Source organism: Lemur catta, chromosome 14 (genome assembly GCF_020740605.2).
Source record: "Lemur catta isolate mLemCat1 chromosome 14, mLemCat1.pri, whole genome shotgun sequence".
NCBI classification, from domain to species: domain Eukaryota; kingdom Metazoa; phylum Chordata; class Mammalia; order Primates; family Lemuridae; genus Lemur; species Lemur catta.
The window spans coordinates 41,070,699-41,094,961 of NC_059141.1; the positions used below are offsets into that span (position 1 = coordinate 41,070,699).

A 24,263-nucleotide genomic window follows, 5' to 3' on the forward strand; every position below is an offset into this window, starting at 1 on the left:
AGACTTCTTTTTGGTCATTATTCCCCAAACAATACAGTGTAACAACTACTTACATAGTATTTACAATGTATTAAGTATTATAAGTAATCTATAGATGATTTAAAATATATGGGAGGGTGTGTATAGGTTATATGCAAAAACTATGCCATTTTGTATGACAGATTTGAACGACTATGGATTTTGGTATCCAAGACGGGTCTTGGGACCAATTCCTCATAGATACCAAGGGACAACTATATGTGTGTGAGAGAGTGTGTATATACATACATACACATATATACACAAAATAACCGCATACTCTACAGGGGGCTCATGGCTTAAGCACCCTAGCGGTGTGGTTCCAGAATTGCTTAAGCTATAGCAACCTTCTCTGTTATTCTCCTGTGCAGCCACCAGCCACCTCAGAGAGGGAATGTCCTTTTAGACAGGTAGATCCATTCCTTAATGTATCAGAGGGAAGGCTGAGAAAAATTCCTAAAAATATTAAGAAACTTGATCTTCCCCCACCCTTTCAGAGACAGTCGGTGAAAACAACGATTATGATTCCATAAATAAGCTGCATGGGTCATTATCATCACTGATTTGACAAGTTTCTACCACAACCTCCTATAACAGATAGAACATGATGAGTAGAAACTATTACTGATGTTATTTTAAAATAAAGAAGCTGTTGTACACGCTGGGTCATCTGCAATATTCAGATGTTACAATGTTATTCTTCCCTTCAGCCAGCTGTATCAACATATGAATAATTAATTTCTATTCAAGCGATTCTTACACCGGTTATACTTGTGTGTATGCTTACATACTTATATATTTATGTATACTTGCATTTATCTTACATAGACAATGAGTTTATTTACAGATACACAAACTCGTTTCTGTGTGTATGAACACACGGTAAAATTTCATTGCTTTAGAATGATGTTTGGATTGGTACAATTTTCTAGATAATTAAAGGTTAATTAAGTGGAGAAGCTTTAAAATTTGAACCATTTTGATAGTGAAAGTACCCACATTTTACAAAGTGCTAAGTGCTATAAAATGTAAGTAATTGGTTTTTTTTTTTTGAGACAGAGTCTCACTTTGTTGCCTGGGCTAGAGTGAGTGCCGTGGCATCAGCCTAGCTCACAGCAACCTCACACTCCTGGGCTCAAGCGATCCTCCTGCCTCAGCCTCCCGAGTAGCTGGGACTACAGGCATGTGCCACCATGCCCGGCTTAATTTGTTCTATATATATTTTTAGTTGTCCAGATAATTTTTATTTCTATTTTTAGTAGAGACGAGGTCTCGCTCAGGCTGGTCTCAAACTCCTGACCTCGAGCAATCCACCCGCCTTGGCCTCCCAGAGGGCTAGGATTACAGGCGTGAGCCACCGCGCCCGGCCGTAATTGTTAATATAAGAAATCCCCAGAGCTTCCTGTGAACATCTGCTCTCTCAGAGATGGGATGTCTGCTGCTTCTGAAAACAATAGCACAGGGGACTGGAAATGCTGTGTGACCTTTGATAAATCACTCACCTTCTCTGATCCTCATTTTCCTTATCTGTTATATGGGAGGAATTTGGAATAGGTACTATCTCAAGTTTTTTCTTCTTCACAGAGACTCTGGGTTTTGAAGATCTTCAGATTACCTTAGTATTTTTTGGCAAGAATGTGTTCTAAGTCATTGCTTAAAGAAAAAAATTCCCACTAGAAATACAAATAGCAAAATGGACATCCTAAATAAAAAGTTATTTCTAGCAGCAGGGGATGACAGAGCCCAGTGAATGGCCCTGCCCCAGTACTCCCAATGTTCTCGAAGTGTTCTGACGTTTGTAATCACCTGTGATCTGCTGTTTCCTTTTTGCTTAACATTTTTTGAAGTGATGGCTCTTTTTGGCAAATAACATTATAAATTACTGTCAAATAAGAACAAACTAAAAACACTTTCAGAATATGAATTTTTTTCATCATGGCTGATTTTTTAAAAAAGCCTGTTTCTGTGATTTCAACAGTTATAATTAACTATATAGCAACAGAGAGACTCTTTTATAGCACTTTAAAAAATAAATAAAGCTACATAAGAAATGGAATAAAAAATTTTGCATCTTACCTGCTGGATATAGCTTTAAAAAAAGTAATGAAAGAGAATATAATGCTACCCTAAACAACCTCCTATATTCCAGTTTAGTTGGTTTAAAATTTTAATTGTAAAGATTAGCTCAGACTATTAGGCTTATAATTAGAGATAGTCTTACAGAGAATGAGAAAGTATTCGAGATCCAAAGCATTGCTTACTATAACCCGGGCATGCATTTTTAATGAACCACTTGCTGAGTACCTCTGGGGAGAGAATTATGCTTACTGCTACATTAAAAGTAATGAGAAAAAATATGGGTAAAATGCAGTATCTTCTTGAATATTAAATGACAAAGAAATTAAAGTAAAATCAATGAAGCTGGACATATTTTATTCTTTTCTGGATATACACACACAAAAAGGCTGAATTTCATGGGGCAGTCAAATTTTCAGATTTTTCCTGAGATAATTAAATGGTGGCCTTGAAAGGCCAAGTGTAAACATGGACCTAAGTCAATCATGGAGCATTTATTGAGGGTTTAACCAAGCGCCTCGTCCCTATACCTGTAAGTACCTCCATCATAGTTTCCTAATTTAGAAAGGGAAATGGGAGCTTTTTAACTTAGGGCTTTCAGGGGAAAGAGACCTTTAACCCCACATGGAAAGAATTTAACAAGAATACTCTAGCATAAGAGTCACTAATATTTATTGAGCATTTGTTATGCTCTTGGCACCAAACTCGATGCTTTACACATGTAATCGCATGCCTTCTCCACCCTCTGGAGAAGGTTCTCTTGTTATTCCCGTTCTATCGATTTACAGAGAGGGTCAGTCACTTGCCCAAGGTCAAGCTGAGACCTGAGTTCATGACCCCTATATTGTAGTCTACACTGGAAGTAAAGAGAAGGAACAGGAAAGGGCAGAAATGTCAACAGCTCATGGCATTAATATACCGGCTAAAGGAATTTTGGCAGAGGCTTTCGGTTGCTTGGTTCCACGGTCTTTGTCTTTTGAGCTGGTGTGAATGTACCCGTACCTAACAGCCTCAGCTACAGTTCTACGCGCTGAGTGACCGAGTCTCTCCAGGAGGGTGTGCTAACCAGGTGGCCGCCTCCAGGAGAGGCTATTAAACAATCATACACATGTGCACTCACATTTGCTGCCAAGTTTTTGTTTTGGTCACCTCTCCTGCACATTTTAATCTGGAGACGATTACAGTCCATTCTGGGAAGGGATAAAGAGGATTAGCATCCGTGAGGTCAGCTCTGACAGTGTCCCTTTGTGCCTGGGTTCCTGACCTCGATCAACTTCCCCCTGCTCACTTAATAGCAGGTTCTCTGCCACACAGTCAGCGTGCGCTGCCGCGAGCTGGGCGAACGAGGGGAGCAAGCCTCTAGCTCTGTTACTGGAGACTACTGAAGTCGGTACAATACCAGTTGGATGAGGTTTTGCAAATCAGTGGCTACCCCAAATTTTTCATAGAAGTAAGAGGGGAAGAATACCATCACCACCAACAACCATCAAAACAACACCAGCAACAGCTACCATTTATTTAATGCTTATGCAGGTGCTTTGCAAGTATTGACTCTTACACCCCACAACAACACTATAGGGAATTATCATGTTTTCCAGGTGGGGAGACTGGAGCTCAGAAAGGTTAAGTCACTTTCCCAAAGCCACATAGCTTGTAAGTGGAGGAGCTGTGATTTGAGCCTCATAGCCACTTAACTGGGAATCGTCTACTCCACTGCAGTCTTCTTAGAAACAACGCTCCAAAACACCTTTGACTGCACAGGAGAGACTGTGATGAGTTACAGGTAAGAACCTTCTGGCTTATAAAGGCTGGTAAACAACAGAAGAGGCCTTCGAGATAATTCTAGTGTCTTTTCCCCAAACAGCAGATAGCCCTTTGCTGGGGGTTGGTTTAGGAGCAGCTGCAGTTTGTTCTGGAAGCAGGAGTGTGGCCTAGTGACCTTTTCAGCCTGAGCCATCCCAGGCTTGTGATTCTAGGATTCTGTTTCCCTACTTGGGGATGCAAATGTAGGCTCCTGGGTCACAATGGGAGTGCTCAGATTTCTCGTGTGAGTGCCCCTTTTGAAAAGTTAGCTATTGTTTTCTGTATTTCTTTTAAAAGTGTGGAGAGATGCTGAGATAAGCAAAACAAGTCCCTTAGGACAATAAACTTGATGGGGTGTCCCCATGTTTTCTATCCAAAAAAAAAAAGCTGTTCAAAAATACTTGCAAAAGTGAACAAAAGTGCTTGCTTACTCCTAAAGTTAGAAATGCCTGAATGGAATTTTTTTTTCTTTCCCAACAGAGCTTGTAAAAAGATAAAGAGATAGGCTGCACCTCCACATTCATGGCAGCACTATTCACAACAGCCAAAATATGGAAACAATTTATGTGTCATCAACAGATGAATGGTTAAGAAAATGTGGTACCTACACATAGTGGAATACTATGCAGCGCTCAAAAAGAAGGAAATTCTGTCATTCAAGAAAACACTGATGAACCTAAAGAGCATTATGTTGAGTGAAATAAGCCAGGTACAGAGAGACAAATACTACATAATCTCACTTATATGTAGAATCAAAAATCACTGAACTCATAAAGCAGAGAGTAGAATAGTGGTTTGGGGGGGGAAAGGAAACTGTTGGTCAATGTGTGCAAAGTTACAGTTAGACAAGAGAAGTAAGTTCTGGAGATCTGTTGCACAGTGTGGTGACTACAGCTAATAATAACGTATATTTCAAAATAGCTAAAAGAGAGGATTTTAAATTTTCTCACTATAAAGAAACGATAAATACTTGAGGTGATGGATAGACTCATTAGCCTGATTTGTTCATTCCACAATGTACACATGTATCAAAACATCACATTGTACCCCATAAATACACACAATTATTATTCATCAGTTAAAAATAAAACTGAAAAAAAGATAAAGACATAGCGTCTCCAAGATACTGTTTGCTTTGCTCCAAGAATATCCCTCTTTTGGAGACAGAGCCAGTGGCTGACCAGTGACTCAGCTGCTTCCACTAGACCTAAGTACATTGAGAGGTGTGTTCAGAGGAGTAACCATTTGCTCCATTACTGTTTCCCTAAAGTTAACAAACCCTTATATCCCCTAACACAGGCAGAGGGGTCAGGGCAGAGCCTCAGAAAAGTGTGGTAGCTCATGGTGACCTCAAGGACAATCTAGTGTATCCCTCATTTTACAGATGGGGAGACTGAGGCTTCTCAAGGTCCCCCGTATGATTAGGGGCAGAGCTGAGACCAGGACTTAAGTGACTGAAGAACTCTTTTCACTTTCCTGAACTACTGGAAGAGAGGCTCTGCTCCTCTTGTATGTGATTTTGATGCACCTTGCCTGGTGCCATTTGTTAACAAGTATAGCTGATCATGTCTTCATAGACAAGGAGAACAGTGAGACTGAAAGGATATACTGCATGCAATGCACCCAGGGGCTCACAACAAGTGGCCAGTAAACAGTAGCTCCCCATAATTAGAGACTTAAGGGTGACCCAGCACTCAAGCACTACTGCTACAGAGCTATTTCATGAAAGCAGTAAAAGAATTGAAGTCATTCAGTGAATTAAACACTTCATATAAATACACATGCATACTAACCCTCACAAAGATAGGACTAGGCTTCAGGAAGGCACATACCTCACTATTGGCACTTTCCACAAATGACCCCCCAAACATGGCGGCCATCCATTCGCAGCTACAGATCAGCAGTGGCTTGTGGGCACTGATGGCTCCATCATCCAATTTAAATGTCACGTCTGTCAAAGGATTGAGGGAACAGAACTGTGAGTCGGCTTCACCAAGAGCTTCCACCAAGGCTTCTGCTCCAATGTGTCCGTCAACCTGCGTCTCTTTTTCTCTCTTCGATGTCTTCACTTGGTGATTTTATGTCAATCCTCACCTTTGGCACACCCAACTCGAGCATTGAGGAGCAAGCATTAATAATTACACATAAGGTCACTACACAAATTCTCTGAACCAGAAAGTAACAGAAAGGAGAGGAGCATTTTCTCCTCCTTCTTGGGAAAAATTTCAAGCATACGCAGCAGCAGAAAGAATAGTACCACAATCACTCATTTATCCATTGTTAACATTTTGCGATCCTTGCATTAGCTGTATGTGTATTTTTATATATTTTAAGATATGTGTATAGACTTTTTCTTTTAACAGATAGCATGACACCTCACTCCTTTTTCACTCCTACTTTACCATAAATTTTCTAAAAATAAGAACATTCACCTACATAACCATAGCATGATTATACCCAAGAAAATTAAAAATAATTCCCTACTATCATCTACTATCTAGTTCATATTCAAATTTCTCCAATTATCCCTAAATTGCATTTCATAGATTTTTCTTTTTAACAGAATCCAGTGGAGGCTCCCACCTTGTATTTGGTTATTATGTCTCTGCAGTAAGGAGAGGGTGATTTAATTAACTTTATTTAAAGTCCCCTGTTTAATTTACCATAGGTTTGTAACATATTCTTTTCACTAACTTTCAAGACAGTTTCTATACCACGATAGCCAGTATTTGGAGTAAATATTACTCATAAGCTTTAAAATTAATGAACAGATTCAGCAGCTGCCTACTAAATGTGTAGTACCATGGCAGGGATTATAAAAGGTAAAGACAAAAATGGAGCCATCCATGTAAATAGAAGTCAGGAAGTCAACTTACAATGAAATTACACACACTCACACATGCACAAACCCACCTAGAGGATGATTTCAGAGCAAAAATAGTAAAGTATATAAGACTACCAGCATGGCTCAGGAACCCATACTGGGTGCAGACCACCAGTGTGCCTAAGCCGTTATGGAGGGGCACTGTGGGCAGCATACGGCTCAGTTACCAAAGGCAAAGGAGGGGCAAGGAAACCATAGAAGAGCAGGGCTAAGGAGCACATGGACAGAAAAGGAGAGGGGATGGAAACAGAAGAGACACCCCTCGTGGGAATGTGGAGGGCCACCAAAACTGCCTCGAGGACTTCAGTGGCCTCAGGACCTGGGATCACTAATTTTTGTCATGGGGAAGTGCTGAAGGGTTGATGAATTAGAGAATCAAGGAATGGATCCTGCAGAGGAATTGTAAGCAACAAGCCCACTGGAGATAGGCTCAGGGGTACCCGATCTGTTCTTGAGAAGCAGCATGGTACCATGGTGGTTTAAGGAACAGGTTTTGGGAGCCACTAAAGCTTGGGTACAAATCCTGGCACTACTACTTATTATCTGTATGACCACTGGCAAGTTATCTAACCTCTCTGTTCCTTGGTTTCCCCATCTGGAAAATGGAGATAATATTTAACCCTTAAGTCTGATGAGAATTAGATAAGTTGATACCTGTAGCTTAGGAAGGTACATAGAAAAAAATAAGCACTCATAATGTTAGCTACGGTTATCCTTTCCCCTGCTGTGTCTGGCTAATGTTTGATAAAATACAACCAAAGGTATCGATGGCTCTGCATCATGCCCCGCTCACCTGAGAACGTCCCTTTGCTGAGACACTCTTTTATCCGATTGGCTTTCCTGACGTGAAAGGCTTTCGTAATCTCCTGGTTCATGAAGGCTTCCTTGTTCATGATGTTTTCCACCATCATCCTCAAATCAAACATCTCTAGGACTTCTGCGATCTGAGCCAGGCCCACCAAATCCTTTTCCTTTTCATCCAGTTGCCCCGTATAAAGAAACCGGAGCAGGGTTCGGAAAGGGCCTGGCTGGACCGAGGAGTCCATCCTGACCACGGTCACCGGGCCCATCCGCTTTGAAATGGGATTGACTTGCATTTCCTTGTGCATGCCAATGAAACCCTTACTCCAGCCCGACAAAGTCTGCGTTGTCTCCGGGACGGAGCCCTCGGCTTCCAGACCCAGAGTCTCCAACAAGCTCCTGCTCGAGGACTTCCACTGCTCAGCCTGCGGGGTCCTAGGGGGCCCTTCCTCTCTTTCCTCCTCTGGGTTAACACTCCATGTCCGCCCCTGCAAATCCCTACTCTGCTTCTCTTTCTCACAAGCTCCTTCACCCCAACTTGGGGATTCTTCACATTCCATTAGAAACAGATCATAAAATTTGGAAGAAGAGGTAGCGAGGTAAATTCGATGTGCAAAGATGGGTTCCTGGTCCTGAAGGATGAACAGGACATCGGCACACAGAGGATTGTCCAGTAAACAGGCAGCTTCATTTGTCCCTGTGGAAGGACACGCTGGAATTTTGATGACCGGTGGAGGGGCTTTTGGAGGTAGGAAGGGTGCCTGAAGTAAAGGTTTCTGGACTTTCTTTAAGTGGGATTTCCAGAACTGCAGGTGGCGGCGGGAAATCAGCGCGGCTCGGATTGCATTGTCAAACACATCCTTGATTCCAAACTGGTCAAACACGCTTGTTTCATAGTAAGGTATGCCAAGTTCCTTTGCAACCTCTCGGCCTTTTTCTGGGGGCAAAATATCCCCTCTCTTTATGGGCCTGAAATAGAATATTTTAAAAATTATAATCAGCCTTAATTTAGGAAAAAAATAGTAACCAGGGCCTAAGCACCTAATCGAATCATACATTTAAAATCCTTTTCAGGCTTTTACTAAGCCTCTGGAAAAATCTACCACAACCCTCAAGTCTTTCAAATGTAAAGGAATTATGATTACAATAAAAAATGCTTTCAAATACTTCATAGTTTCAGTGCACAGATTTTATACACAATTTATGAAATATCCGTAAATATTCATGTTTTTATGTTATTATAAATGGTATTGTTTTTTAAATTTTATTTTCCAATTGTTCATTTCCTGGTGTATAAAAATACAATTTATTATTGTGTATTGACCTTTTATCCTGTGGTTTCTGCGAAATTACTAGTTTGATTGCTTTTTTGTAGATTCCTTAGGACTTTTCATTGATATAAGACCATGCATCTGTACATAGGGACAATTTTACTTCTTTAAAAAAAATGCTTTCAATAGTAATCATAGTAACTGAAGTATCAGCCCTTTAGTAGCTATTTGATCTTAGGCAAGTTACTTAACCTCATTAAGCCTTGCTTTTCCCATTTCTATAATAGCGATAATGAGTACCTATAAACTTAAAGGACTATTGAAAGGTTTAAATGAGATAATATGCTGAGCATAGTACTTGGGCCACAGTAAGTGCTTGATAAATGTCAGTTGTTATCATCATCACTACCATCATCATCTTCAACTTCAGTATCAACATCATTACCTGATGCTTAAATTTTGCTTTATAACTTTAAAATGAATTCATATACATTTTTTCATTTGAGCCTCACAATAACCCTATGAGGTATTATTTTTGTTCTACATTTTGAGGAAACTAAGGCAGAAAATTTAAAGGGTTTGTCTGAGGTCACATTTGCAAGTTGTTGAGAGACCTCTACTAAGCAGTGAAGAGTCGAGACTTTCCCACTTCTAGTTATACAATCCATATCCTGCAGCTCATTAAGTATCCTCTGTTGGATTTGGGAATATCCTTTCAGTTTTCCCCTTCTCGTTTCTTCCCCTGCCTTCATCAGGCCCTCATCATCTTTTGCTTGGTCTGGTGCATTAGCCTCTTAACTGGTCTTTCCTCACACTCCCCACATTTTAGCCCACAGTCCTCATTGCTGCAAGAAAAGTCCCTACATAACACAAGTATGACTTGGTGGCAGTTCTGTTTTAATTTCCTCTGATTCCAGAACGCCCCTGGAATAAAGACCACATTCTTTAGGCTGGCACACGAGGCCCATTTATAGTCTCATTGAAGCCAGGGAGGCCAGATCTTTGGAAACAGCATAAGCGGTATAGTGCTGTGGTTACGGCATAACCACGGTAAAGGAACAGGTGGATTCCAGAACATGGGCGGGATGTGATTGGTCATCATACTCTTCACAAGCACATACTTGCTTCTGAAACATATTCTCAGGAATTTGATCTTACGTAAATATTTTGCCTTCAACACCAAAGGTAATGTATGACAGGCCCTGGTCTTAGAAGGAAAAAGAAGATACTGGATAGAATTTGGATTTGAAGACTTGGATGCAAAAGAGGAAAAATTACAGGGTGTTGGCAAAGGAGGAGGGGAAGTGCAGTGAAGAAGGTTTAACTTCCCGGGTTCCTCCTGTGGGCATTGTGTTCCTTTTTCCCAGGACTGACTTGAAATTGACCAACTGATGAAACTCTTTAAGGCTTAGTTCCAACACCAACTCCTTCATAAAATCTTCTCAGAATTGCTCTATAGAAGAGACTGTCCTTTTGTTCTCTACTACTCTGTAACCCTCCTCCAGTCCTTCCCACTGCCATGCTTTCGAGGCCTGATCATCTCAACTTATTATTTTATACAGAAAGTTCCTGAGGCTAGGACAGTCTCTCATTCTCTGTAAGTTTTCTTTCCCTCTATGTGGCTCCTAATATTTAATTCCTAGTCCATGCATTTAAGAGCAGGAGGACTGTGAAAACTGAACATAAAATGGTATCAGAAATTTTATGCAAAACGTACCTAGAACTTCAGAAATTGTCTAAAGAAAGTACCATTTGCTTTTGCTGTGAGAGTGTCAAAAGTTGTATTCATATAAAATTTTGTAATAAGCCTATAAAGCAAACATCAAAGGAAGGTATTAATAGTAAATTTTTTTTGAAAAGCTATGCTCTCCAGCAAAAAATGTCAACATAAAAAACATGCAAAATTGTTTTTTATGAAGGGAATTTGAGGGAGCATACGTTTTTAAAAACTCTTCTTTCTCCCCAAATTGGTATCCACATTTTATATATAGTGAAACAAATTCTTCTTCAAGTTGTCACTCTTCTTTGTCACTCTTTAGAAATATAACTACTAGAGACATTTAAAAAGCAGTGCTTGTTTGTTTTGCAACTCTAGGTCCAAGCGATTTTTAAAAAGTGGACACTGTCATCTTGGGAATGAAAAACTCCTGCAGTTTGGACTGAGGAATATGAGGAAGATTAAAAACACTTGGATATGAATGTTTTCATGAATAAGATGTTCCCTGCGACCAAGAGCCCTCTGAGTGTTAGTTACCTTTATTATAATGATTATAAATTTCAAGGGTAACGTTATTGTGGGTGTGGGTAGTCAACATTTTGTCTAACACTATACAAATTTCAAAGTGCTTTTATACACATCATTTCATAATTAGATGAATTGACTTCAAATGCTGGCTAATTGTTTTTACAAAAATGAGTTGACATCAGAGACGATGGTGCATGTGAGAAGGGGTCAGGGCACGCCCCCTGTGACCCGTGGGCTAATTTAAGGCCCTGGCTGATAGATGGGTTCCCAGAACCACTGAAGAGCAGAACACCAGGCTCCAGAGACACCTGCTACCTCTAAAGTTTAATTTGGCCAGTGCAGGAAAACGAGACCCTTGGCTTACCTTGCTAATGGGCGCCTGGCTCGATTAACAGCTTCCAGATCGGCGTAGCGGAGATCAAGCTGGCAGCCAACGAGTACAACAGGTGTTCGAGGGCAAAAGTGCTTGATTTCTTGATACCACATGGTTTTCACATGATTTAGGGAATTGGGATTAGCGATGGAAAAACAGAGGACCACAACATCGGACCTAAAAGGAAATCACAGAAGCTTGTATTCCCTTTTAACTTTTTTTCCTACCATTACGGTTCCTCCCCACTCCTCCCCATCTAACATCATATCATGTCACCATTAACCCCCCCCAGCCCCAGATATTAAAACACATCTTGGAGTCATGCAAACAGCCTGATAAGCCCCCACATTCCAGCACCGACAGTTCATTTCCATATCGCACTGCAGAATGCTTATGCATTGAAAAGTTTCCGATGAAGTTATCTTACAGTAGAGATGGTCACCCAAACTCGACTCAGTCCTGGAACCACAACATGCTGAACTATTTCTGTTCATCACAAGAAATAGTTTCGAGGTAAAAGAAAATAATAAAGACTACCTTTCACCGGTTTAAACAACATAAAGGTGACGATGACTCATCCCAATGAGATAAAGCAAACACTTTAAACATTACTGAAAATGTAACAAGTATTTGCTGTACGGGGTCAGCAAATACACAGAAGGATTTCTGCCCTTCTTCCCACTTATGCACACATGTAGAGAGCACAACCACTTATCTGTTTCCGAAAAGAAAAATCCTGAATTTGCAGCAATTTTCACTCTTTACTAGGCAAGGCAAGAAGGTAGTATTTAACATATAACTAGGCAAGAGCTAGATTGATGGCTAATAAAATGAGAAAATATTGGAAGTAGGCTTCTCAAATGTTATATGAGACACAGCAGGTATATGGGGAAAAGAAAAATTGCTTTATAGTCAATTTTGACATAAGGGTCTTCTATTTTTACATAACTTACCATTCTAGAAGTCAAAGAACTGTGTTACAAAACAGTTGTTCAATTATGGTGTTTGATGGATAGCTGCTAAAAGGTATCTTTAATAGAAATTATAAATCATTGTTCTAGGTTAAAATGCGCTGAATGATAACTTTTAAAACATTGAGGCAGAAGGATATAAAAGAATAGGAAAATTTATGCCAAAGTATTCAAAAGCATCTCGAGGCTAAATTCAGAAATAAACTTACAATTTTATTACATGTTAATTTATTGCCTTGATTGTTTATGTAATGAGAAGAATCAAGTCGATGAATCAAAACACCTTCTTTTTAAATCATTAATGAGCGTTTCACCCTACATATCAATGAAGACAAAACAAATATATGCAGGCAACCATAAAATTTCTAAAAATAATCATTTGCAATGCAGAAAACTGCAGGGTGCTTACATTAAATGTAATTCACAAGTTGAGTCTTTAAATTTATATCGAAGAAAATCTGCAGCAGACCACAACAAATAGAGGGGAAAATGCTGAGATTAAAATATTTTCAAATTATAAAGGAGGACCTAGGACTCAAAGTAGATGAATGTATTAATCTGAATGTTTAGCATCTCCTTGAAATAAAGATATTATCAAAGATTCTTGGATGCTGGAATAATATGAGTGAAAATATGTATAAATATATAAATGAAAGGGAAGCATGTCTTGCCTTTGGGATTCTGATTTAGTTAGTGGGATATTCTGTGCTCAGTCTTACTTCCAATCAGCATAAATAACAGTATTCAGTAAAGCCAGGAATGCTTTGAATTTTACATTTTTTACAGGCTGAGTTTTCTATTATTCATAATCCTATTTATATCGGGTATCTGATGAAGCTCTGCTATAAGCTTCGTCCTGATCATAAAATAAAGCCACTATGAATTTTGGCACAGTGAGAATAGTATGACAATATCTGAGGTTCAATATCACAGAGAAAGAATTGAGGAAATATATCCAGCACCAAAATGTGTTATAGTAAGTATATATATATATAATTGTTCTAATTGGTGCCCTCCATTTCCATATTAAGGCACATGGCTCTAAAGAAAATCATTCTCAGAGCTTAATTTATATGACAGACATGTAGCTAAATGTCAATTCTGTTCTCTAATTTTATGATACAGCATGTGAGGTTTTGAAATCAGAGCTAGCCTGGTTGCCAAGGTTACCGTGATAACACTCATGCCATTGAACACATACTAGTTACTATCCAGATGACCTGTAAACAAGTGCAGACAGGACCTTGGGGGTTGGAAAAAATGGAATCTTGTGATGATAGTAGCACAATGCCATCACACAGGTCCGGAGGGCCCAGCTTCTAACTGTGTCACGTCAATATCTAAATGCACGAAATGCCATTGGAAAGCTAGAAAAATAATTCAATGTTCTGGAACTATTTTGCCTCGAAATAATGATTTAAAGAAAAGAGGTTGTACTGAGAGCAACACTACCTCTAAAGATAAAATAACTTACTGAATCAAAATTCTATTTGTATCCTGGAATAAAGTTCTTTTTTTTTTCCTTTTGTGTTCAGATTTATGTGCTATGAGAATCTGTCCCCATTATTTTACACTGAAAGCAGTTAAAAAATAAGATCATATTTTTTGATCAAAAGACATTTAAACAAGTACCAATCTGCCTAAATGTCTCTTGTTTAACCCTTGTCGATTTAGATATAAATGCAAGTTAAGAAAACATTATATACAGATTATACAGAATTCTATTTTTAAGGTCTGCCAAATGAATGTTTTAATAGTACCCTAAACCTGATTTTAAGCAAAAGGCTGAGAATTAATGGATGCAATGATAGAGCTATAGGAAGATGCCACTTGCACACATCTCTCCTTACCAATATTCTTTTCTAATTCCTAATTCTCAATACAGCAGTATTCTCTGTGATAAAAACGTGTATACAATCAAAGTAACTATTCTGGGAATACCATTTATTTGCTCTAGATTTTCAGAATTTTTTTTTTTTTTTACCTATTCAAAGAAGGCACAGGACCTGCAGCTAAGAATATCTCCAGCTTTAGGCAGAATTCCAAGGAACTAGAGATATTAAATAATTTTTAATCAAAACATTCATTCTCATGTGGAGACTGTTTAATGTCTGACATAAGCTCGTGTTTAAAAATGCCATTGCTATGAAAGATAAGAAGAAAAAGGCAAGTTATAGCATTTCTACTTCTATGGCTCTGTTAGTTTTTTTTACTTTGTGGAGTGAGTTTAAAAATAATTGGGAGTGAGGAGTGTGATGAGGACATTCTCACGTATTAGGCAGTAGGGTTAGTCTGGAAATGACCTCAGGCATCCTATTTCAGCTGTAAAAAGAATCCAATAGGATTTAAATGGAATCCTAAGGCTATCTGGATAGAAAGCATAACAATTTGAGAATGCAGAGGCAAAGTATAGGATGGACAAGAGTCTAAACCCCAGAACCTGAGTGTTGAGAAGGGCTAGGAAGAAGTTTGGAATGTTTATTTTATTTATTTTTATTAAAATAATTTTTTTGACTGGACTAAACAGCTTTATTAGAGAAAACCAGAAGTACAAAGGACGTAAGGGTGTCTGGTCTTAGTTGCTTGCCTATAGAAGATTTACTTTTTCAGGGAAAAATAGGATTTCTTCTTCCTAAGTGGAAAATATCAATACAAAAGTTTCACTTGGGTACTAACACATCAAATGATGTTCATGAAATAATGTTTTGATTAGTTAAGTAAAAAACAATCCAAAGTGAATTGATGTGTGGAAACAATTGTGAGTCTCCAGTTTTACAGGGGACTGGGAGTGGATCAGAGAGACCAAGTCATCCTAAAACGCTTGAGCTGATAAAGCCAACCTCAGTTCCATCAGTTTTACTTCAGATATTAAACAAACAAAAAAGCATATTTTCCAGTTATCTTTCAAGGGGAACACAGGCCAAAGACAGGATGTGAAAGATTGGCAAAGATATTTGGATGACATAAGGAATGTATGCAAAACTGGGAGCAATCTTTGTCCGAGGATTAAAGAAAAAAAAATCTGAAAAAAGTGCATCTTATCCACATATCTTGGCCCAAGCTAAAATTTGAACAGCAAAATACCACACATGTTCTCAAAACCTGTATTTACAATGTCTACAGTCAAATATAGCAAAGTTGGTGGGAAAAGATCGGAGAAGCAACTAGAAGTGAAACTGTCTCTCCGATCTGAAATACCAAATTCATCCTTTGAAGAAGCGGTTGAAAAAGTTTAGATCATCAGCACCAGACTTTTATTGTTAGGAATATGTTTGCTAAGTTCTTTCCTATCACAAAAGTGCTCTCTGTCTTCTGAGTTTATCTTCCCTTTTCTAGTCTCATCTACTTGGTTACTATTGTCTGGCTGAGGAGCTGTGGGCCTTGGGTTTGCTTATTTGGTTAAGTGAAAGTATAATTCTGACCTTATCCTCTATCTAGGAGCATCACATCAGGTCAACCTGATGGGTGGTATGAAGGACAACAGATGCCACCCAGTCTTCCAGAAAGCTGTGAGTGGGACAACCCAGTGCCCTTCTCCAATGTGCCCAATTCTGTTTGGGTGTCTTGCTATACTAACACTTGGTGACCAAAAAATAAGCCAACAATTATATTTACCTGAGTTCTGCTTGGATGTATCTCCTTTTTAACGTACGTTTGTACTTTTAAATCTTTTGTTTTGTGGTAGGATCCCACCTTTTATATGTCATTACTAGCTATTATTATTTATTTTTTTAGGAGACACTCCTATATCCTTTATATTAGCAGAGATCATGGTCACGTTTTAATGGGCTTCTTTTCTTTGTCAATGTGCACAAGTCCCCCTCTTGCAAAGATTCAAGTAGGAGTCCCTGACCTCCACCTTTGGGGCTTCAAGCTTCCTTTTCCTTGATGATAACTGACGAGGTAGGCTCTTTACAGAGACATTTTCAAAACCATTCATATCGACAACACACCTTTCATGCATATAGTCTGACAGTGCTATGCAAACACACAGATCAAAACAGCACAAAACAGCTGGGGAGCATGGCAGAGAAAAGGAATGTGTAACACGTGGCTTTGGAAAATTTTAGTAGGGGAGCAGCCCGGTGTGTATGAGATGCAGAGGGAGTTGTCAGTGATGGCTGGTGCACATAACCACCCGGAGATGAATGGCCGTGTAAGCTCATACTCATGGAGGATGGAGAGGCCTGTGGAAGAGCGCCTGGCAGGGGATCTGGGACAACAGGGCAGAACCATGCAGCGCCCTGGGTGTGAGCAGAGAAATCAAGTCAATACTTTACCAATAGCATGAGGCTTCTTAAGTACAGATGTTATGTGGGGAAAACTGTCAAAACATCCTGAAATATATCCAGATTTGGGAGTGATTAGCATGCACAACTATTTCTTCCAAGCCCATAACTGTATGTTTAGTAGGAACCAACATTTTAAACCAGTCTTCCACCACCCTCTGAAAATGGAGTCAAAGCAATGCACGCTCTTATGCGCAGGAAAGCTGCATCAACATCCCACCAATGCCACCAAACCCTGAGATAGATGACACCTGAATCTTAAGAACCATTGGTTCTACCACCATAGAATAAATATCACAGGGGGCAATGGCCCTGCCATGGAAGGTTGTGGGTTATCATTCAATGGAATCAGGCTGTTTTTCACGCGACATTCCATTTTCTATACTTGGTAAACTATGCTCCCTTCAATATATTCTTCCATCTCACACAATCATCAGAAGTTGAATGCATGTGAAATTGAGTGAAGCACAATTAATTTATTAAAAGAAATAGTTTAAATGATCTCATTGAACTCCTGGTCAATGAACACAAGAAGCACTGGCAGAAAGAAGGCTTGCTTAACAGGAGGAGGTGAGATTGTGGTGATAAATTCCCTCCCAGCTCCACCTTGATTTCTCACTCCTCTTTGGCATTCCTTGAAGCTAAATCACTGAGAAACTTCCTTTCTATACTTTTCATGTTTTCTCCTGAGGGCAAGGCTAGCTGTAGATATAAGAGAACCTCAGTGTCAGGTAGAATGCCAGATGGGGGAGTCTCTGGGATTCAACTCCCTAACTCTTCTGAGACCAAACTGTGTAAACCAGCAAGATCATTTGACTCCAATGAGAAAGGGACTTTATCCAGGACTCCTGGAAATCCTCTTTGAATCAATAAAGGTACCACTTATCTAATACCAATAAGCAATCATCTAATCATTTATAACCTACGTATACCAGGCATTCTTCTAGACATGGGGGATAGAGCAATTAGTGAATGACACAAACCACTGTCCTCGTCATGCTTACATTCTAGTGGAGGACAGAGATAATAAAGATAATACAATAAAATATGTAAGATAATAGTATGCTAGGTACTGACAAGTGCTAATGAGAAAATAAAGCAGACAAAGGGGATAGAATATTGGGGAGAAGTTGCTGTGGAAAATGAGGTGGCCAGGGAGGGCCTCACTGGGAAAGTGACATTTCAGTAAAGCCCTGAAGGAAGGGAGGGAGCTAATATGCCGCTATCTGGGGAAGAAGCACTGCAAAGGAGCAAACGGCTAGTGCAAAAGCCCTGAGGTCGACATATGCCTGAGACGTCTTCCTGAAGGAAGAGGCCATGCTGCTGGAGCAGAGTAATGCAGGGAAAAACAGAAGAAATGGAAGTTTTTGAGCAGAAAGTAATGATATAATTTATATTTAATAGGATCATTCCACTGCTATCATGAGAATTGACTAAACTGGGGTGGGGGATGGCAGCAGGAGCAGGGTGGCGGGTAGTCAGTGGATAGGGAGGGAAAGGCAGACAGAAGCAAGGGGCCATGAGGAAGTAATAATTCCAAGAGAGATGATGGCCTGGGAGGGGTACGGTGTAGGTGGCAAGTGGCCACATTCTGTGTACACATGCTGAGGGCAGAGCTAACAGGGTTTGCTGAGGGACTGGATGTGGGCACGATCCAGACAGGTCAAGAACGATGCTGGATATTTTGGCCTGAGTTATTCTTTCTTCCCTGTTCCTGGAACTGACACACCCTTAGTTCAGCATTGTTAACACCGAGTTGTAATTATTTATGTTGCTGTCTTCCCCACTGCACTGTGGGGTCATTTTCAGGGATTTTGTCTTGTTCCTATTAGTTTCTCTCCCACTGTAAAAAACACAGTAACAAAAGAGGCCCTCAATTGATGTTTATTAAATAAAAAGGCCTTGTAGATATTGGAAGGTGAAAGCTGAAGATACAAATTTGTCTGCAGACTTAAAGTCTAAAAGAAATGAATTTAGGCTTAAAATCAGTTAGTTAGGGGAGCAGTTGGAGTTTTAATAAAGAATGAAAACAGAATGTGAACCATTATGTTTTTTCCATACTATTATTGCTGCAAGACAGCCATATAATGTCTCTGGTATATAGCAGAGGTTAACCAGTTAATATACATATTTTTAATTATTTAAATTGATCTATTAATAAAAATTCATTTACCCCATTTAAAACACCAGAATAATAATGGATTAATGATTTCTTCTAGGAAGATTATTAATATCTCCAGAAGCAAAGGAAATGTAAAGAAATGGACAGGTGACTTTCATGACTAATTCTAGGTAAGCTACAACAGAATTAAGGCTTAAGGAAACCCTCTATTTCACAGACCATCTTGCTTTTTAAAAAACACACAAAGCAAACGAGCAAAAAATCACTAAAAAGATAACCAAGGTGATTAATTTAAAAGAGAATTCGTTAATGTGCTTTATCTTTCTGCAATTCAGAACTTTGTCCTTCTGACTATACTTCCCAGGCTGGAGTCAGAAGCATTTTGGGGGGAGAATAAAGTGTCGGGATAATTTTGGAAATCTAATCACGGCCAATATTAAAAGTTATTGGTAAGATTGTTGCTAAGATTCACTGAGAAAAATATCTGTGAAAACGTTCTATAAACTGTAAAGTATGGTTAATTATATCTGTCAGACAAATATAATTATGGGCTCCAAAATCACCAAGGATGTATCGTGTAAGTTGAAGCTAACAAGAATGGCAGAACATTTCATCAAGAGATCTTTTCCTTTTGGCTTACCAGCTGCATCCTTTATCGATAATTGAATGGCTGAAAGGTAAGTAATAGAATTATCCACTGAAGACACTGTGGAATTACTTGTCTCTTTCTTTTTACCACCTAATTTAAAAGGGAAAACTGTATGGGCTGAAATACATTTCTTCTTCTGAAAGTTGCAGTACAGAAACATCACAAAGTGATGTTTTCACTTCTTGCATGATGAAAAGTCAACACGCTTGGCTATATTTGACCCAACTTGTCAAGCTTGCTGTTATTAAGTAGTAATAGGGAAAAAAAACCATAAAAGGCAGGCAGAACACACGACGTTAATGCACTGAACAATGAGCATGTTCCTTATTCTCTTTGCCCATTGTGGTGGCCTCATTATTCATACTCCTGTGGCCTCTCTTGGACCCATCAATGCTTTTCTGGGCTGAGCCACAAAGGCCCCAGCCATGTGACCTGTGTTTGGGCAGTAGCCAGAATCCTTCCAGGTCCTGGCACATGGGTGAGCCTCAGGCATCAGTCAAGCCCTGTTGCTATCTCACTTGGCACTCCCGCTTTCCAAGGACGATTTCATCCTGGGGACAGGGCTGGGTCGGGCATAGGAATCTCAGCTCTTCTGATGTTCTTTTCTTCTGGCTACAATATAAGACATACGGATTCATAGCAGGGAGGGAGGTGTGGCACAGGAGACTGAGGGTGGTCCAGAGCATGGCACAGTGATATCTTCCGTGTGCCAGATTATTCGGCTCCACTGCAATCCTATGCTGGACTACTTTAGGACAGAATCCATACATTTCCACCCTAGATTTAATTTTTTGAATTAATTGTATACATTTAGTCTAATGTCTTTTTGTTTGTTTTGGATGATCACATAATAGTAATAATCTACTTTTAATTGTTCTACTTAATGCTCTGATCTTTAGGTAAATGGATTAAAAAGATATATATATAATTATTCTTAAAAATTATTCTTATAAACATCTTGGAAATGATACCCAGAGGAGAAACAACCTATAATTGGAAAAACATTATTAATACAAATAATTCTCTGCTTAAGAATACCCATTCAAACAAGGCACTACCAAGAAAATTTACAAATCTAAAAACTGGGGGAAAACAAGGGAGGCTTGGAGGGTGTGGCTGAGTGCACCCCTCTCCTTTTTCTCCTGGCTTCACAGCTCAGCTTTCTGTTTGCTAATTCACTAAGTCAAGGCTAAGCACGGTGTTTTGCATCTTCATCACCTTCAGCTTGGTATGCCATTTGTTCCTCTTACTATAAAAGTACACACGTAAAATTCAACCTAGTAAAATATAATAATTTGGAGTTTGGTAGATTTCCTTGCCAGTGCCTTAGAAGATCTTGGTATATATGAGAGATCTATCGACAGATTCATTCACTCATTCAACTAACATTTATCAAGCTCCTATTATGTACTGGGCCCAGGCACTCAGGCTATAGACTAGAGAGACAAAAATCTCTATTTTAAACAATCTGGGAATAATAGGATAAGGGGAAGAGGAGAACATTAAGGAGCCAATTTTCACACAATGCAGTCATTGCTACAGTAAATGGGAATGTAAATGAAAGACACTGCACCTGGAGTCCGGTGGTGACAGGGAGGGTGGGAAGAATGTATGGAGGATTTCTGGGAGTATGTGGCGCTTGTTCTAATTTGTAGATCATGAGTAGTGATTAGCTAGTTTAAGAATAGGTACGGTGAGGGCCTAATTTCTATGTGGACATAACGCATGTTTGTGGGACTGCAGGGTACAGGGGACATAGAACTATAAATATTTTGTTATATCTGGAGCAAAGAGATGAGGTTGGAAACACAGGCTGGGACTCAACTCCGAGAAACCAACAACGGTGGAGTCTCATGCCTACAGTGTAGCTGCCAACCAAGTGAAAGGACACACCCAGTCACTTAACTCTGCACCCAACTCCCAGCCAGGTGACTGCGTACGAAATGGGGGTCCTTCGCCTACTCCCAGAGGTCATCACCACACTCTCCAGTTCTAGAACGAACCAACTACAAAAGGGAAAATTGTTACTATTTGACGGAGAAATGGAAAACTTTCACAGAACTTGGTGTTCTCTATTTGGCCATCACAAGGTATGCGGTGAAACGTCTCTCTTAGAGAAAGATCTAAACTTAACCCCAGCCAAAGAAACAGGCCACATGGTCAGACTGTGACCCACTGGGCTGAGCGTTGTCTCTCTGACAATAGGGAAACACGGTGATTTTGTGTCACAGCATGACAGTGTCCCATCATTAGCTTTGAGATTCTATAAATATCTCATTTCTCCTATTAAGCTATCAAGGATCTGGTTCCATTTTCTTTCTAAGTTCACATTAATGATTTATGTTTTCAACGAGAACTAACTTAAAGTCCCATAAATAATTAAAACATAGCTAGTCTAACATGCAAGCTTTTCCTCACATATCATAGACTACTTTGAACATAAAGATATCTCTCTTCCTGAAACAATTTTATTAAGCTGTAACTGAAATACACCAAAATTGCATGTGTGGTATTTAATTTGATTCGCTTTGCTGCCCGTAGTCCCCCTGAAACCATCATTGCAATCAAGATAACGAACATTTCCATCACCCACAAAGCTTCCTTGTGTCCCTTTGTGTCCCTCCGTCCTCTTCTCTAGGCAACCAGCGATCTATTTTCTGTCACTATGGATTAGACTGTGTTTTATAGGATTTTATAGAAATGGAATCACACAGTATGGGCTTTTTTTTTTTTTTTTTTGCCCGGTGTCCCTTAGTCAAAAGCTCTCTCTCTAATTATCACGGATTCTTTCCTTTTGGCTGAGGTTTGGTAAAGAACATTGTGATGATCCCAGGACGGTGTTTACCCAAGTGTGGCCTGAGCCCCGCCTGCTCCATGGTCAGCCAGGGCCTGGCTAAAATTGGCTGACCCGCCTCCCCCCAGCACTCTTACCTCAGAATAACTGCTTTGCTGAGGCTTTCTCAAGCATGAAAGCTAACGGTTTCCATCTGACCTCTCAGGGAACAACTATTCCTGTCCCTTGGTTTCAAATCGCTGCTTTTCTTATGTCCTTCCACTTTTTTCTATGACCTGAGCAATTTTTAGTTCTTTTTGTTACAGCAGCAGGCAGGACTGAATGTCTTCTGGACATACGCTGCAATAATCCTCCTAGACCTTTTTGTGCCACACAGTTAAAAGTGTGGGTTTGAATTACTTTTCCATAAAGTACATGCATGACTCACTTTCTTCCCTTTGCTGCTTTGCTATCCATTTATAAAGTTTAACATCAGGGCTAGGACTTGAGTGAAGAAAACAAAGCACTTGCCTCAAGTGCAAAATGTAAGGAGGCATAAAAAAAAAAAATCCAGTAATCCAGAGGAATAATATTTAAAAAAAACAAATCAAAATTAAGGCAAAAAAAAATCCATGAAAGACAAAATATCAACATTTTAAATAAAGTTAGGATCAGTAACAGTGTCACAACGAGTCTGAGGTAGAAGGAAAAAAAACAGTAATATGGCCGGGCACGGTGGCTCACGCCTGTAATCCTAGCACTCTGGGAGGCCGAGGTGGGTGGATCACTCGAGGTCAAGAGTTCGAGACCAGCCTGAGCAAGAGTGAGACACATTCTCTACTAAAAATAGAAATGAATTAGTGAGCCAACTAAAAATATATAGGAAAAATTAGCCGGGCATGGTGGTGCATGCCTGCAGTCCCAGCTATTCGGGAGGCTAAGGCAGCAGGGTTGCTTGAGCCCAGGAGTTTGAGGTTGCTGTGAGCTAGGCTGATGCCATGGCACTTCAGCCTGAGCAACAGAGCGAGAATCTGTCTCAAAAAAAAAAAAAAAAAAAAAGAAAAGAAACCAGTTATAGTGATCCTGTCTTTTAAAAGTTATTATTGTTTCTTTCCATTTTATGCTGAAGGTGAGTGACTTACCAAGTCCCCTGGTCCATCCCCAGTTGACATTTTTCATTGTACTACAGGCTGTTTTCCATCTTGAAATCGTCATTAGAATGTTACTTCTGGCCCAGCATTTAGACTTTGCTGTGAACAATGAGAGCTAACTCAAAATACTCTATCTAGATACATTCATTGTTCCTTTCTTTTTCCTATGCCATAAACCACAAGCACAGGCAATCCTAGGCAAAGACACAAACACCAGTCACCATAGTCCTGAATTTTTTAAAGGGCCTCAACCAAGCATTCAAGATGGGGTGTGTCCGTGCTATGTCTGATTTCATGTGCCTACAACATGAAACTAGACTCATCTTATCTAAACAGACAGCCAGAAACCACAGCTCTGATTAATGTTATCATCTAAAACACATACTGTACTTCTCATACGAACTAACAATATTTGAGAAAAATAAGTGTGTAATAATAAACTATATAATAAATCCATTCTAATTGGACTGGAAATATGTCTGGGAACTCTTGGGGAGTGGTTCTGAATGTTTTAGTTAAATGTTTTTGGGGAAACATGCCAAACAAATTACTCAAGATTCCTATTCACTCTCAAAAAGTTTGCTTGGATGCATCACTTTTATGAAAGTGAAAGGACTCATTTTTAGCTACTTAATGGATGCATATAAAGAATTAAGTTATCTGCTAGAGATTAAAGAATTTAAGAGGGGCACTGGAATATTGGAGCTGGTGACAGATGGTCAGTGCTGGTCTTCGGGGTCCATATGGGACCATGTGAGATTTAGACTGTACCACGGGGAAATTTAAAGTAAGTTTGTCATCCGTCATCATCACCAGCCACAACAGCATGGTGGAGTT

General features: G+C 39.5%; 1 protein-coding gene across 5 annotated transcripts in view; it reads right to left on the minus strand.

Annotated features, from left to right (window-relative positions):
• The window catches only part of RHOBTB1 (Rho related BTB domain containing 1), a 65,973-nt gene that overhangs the window by 10,469 nt on the left and 31,241 nt on the right, over positions 1-24,263 (minus strand). For all 5 annotated transcript variants that reach the window (XM_045567943.1, XM_045567947.1, XM_045567944.1 and 2 more), the window contains 3 exons: positions 11,463-11,648; positions 7,575-8,551; positions 5,730-5,848 (listed from right to left, as the gene is read on the minus strand). In XM_045567943.1, coding sequence (XP_045423899.1) covers positions 5,730-5,848; positions 7,575-8,551; positions 11,463-11,648 — 1,282 coding nt within the window. The remainder of the gene's footprint in view (positions 1-5,729; positions 5,849-7,574; positions 8,552-11,462; positions 11,649-24,263) is intronic.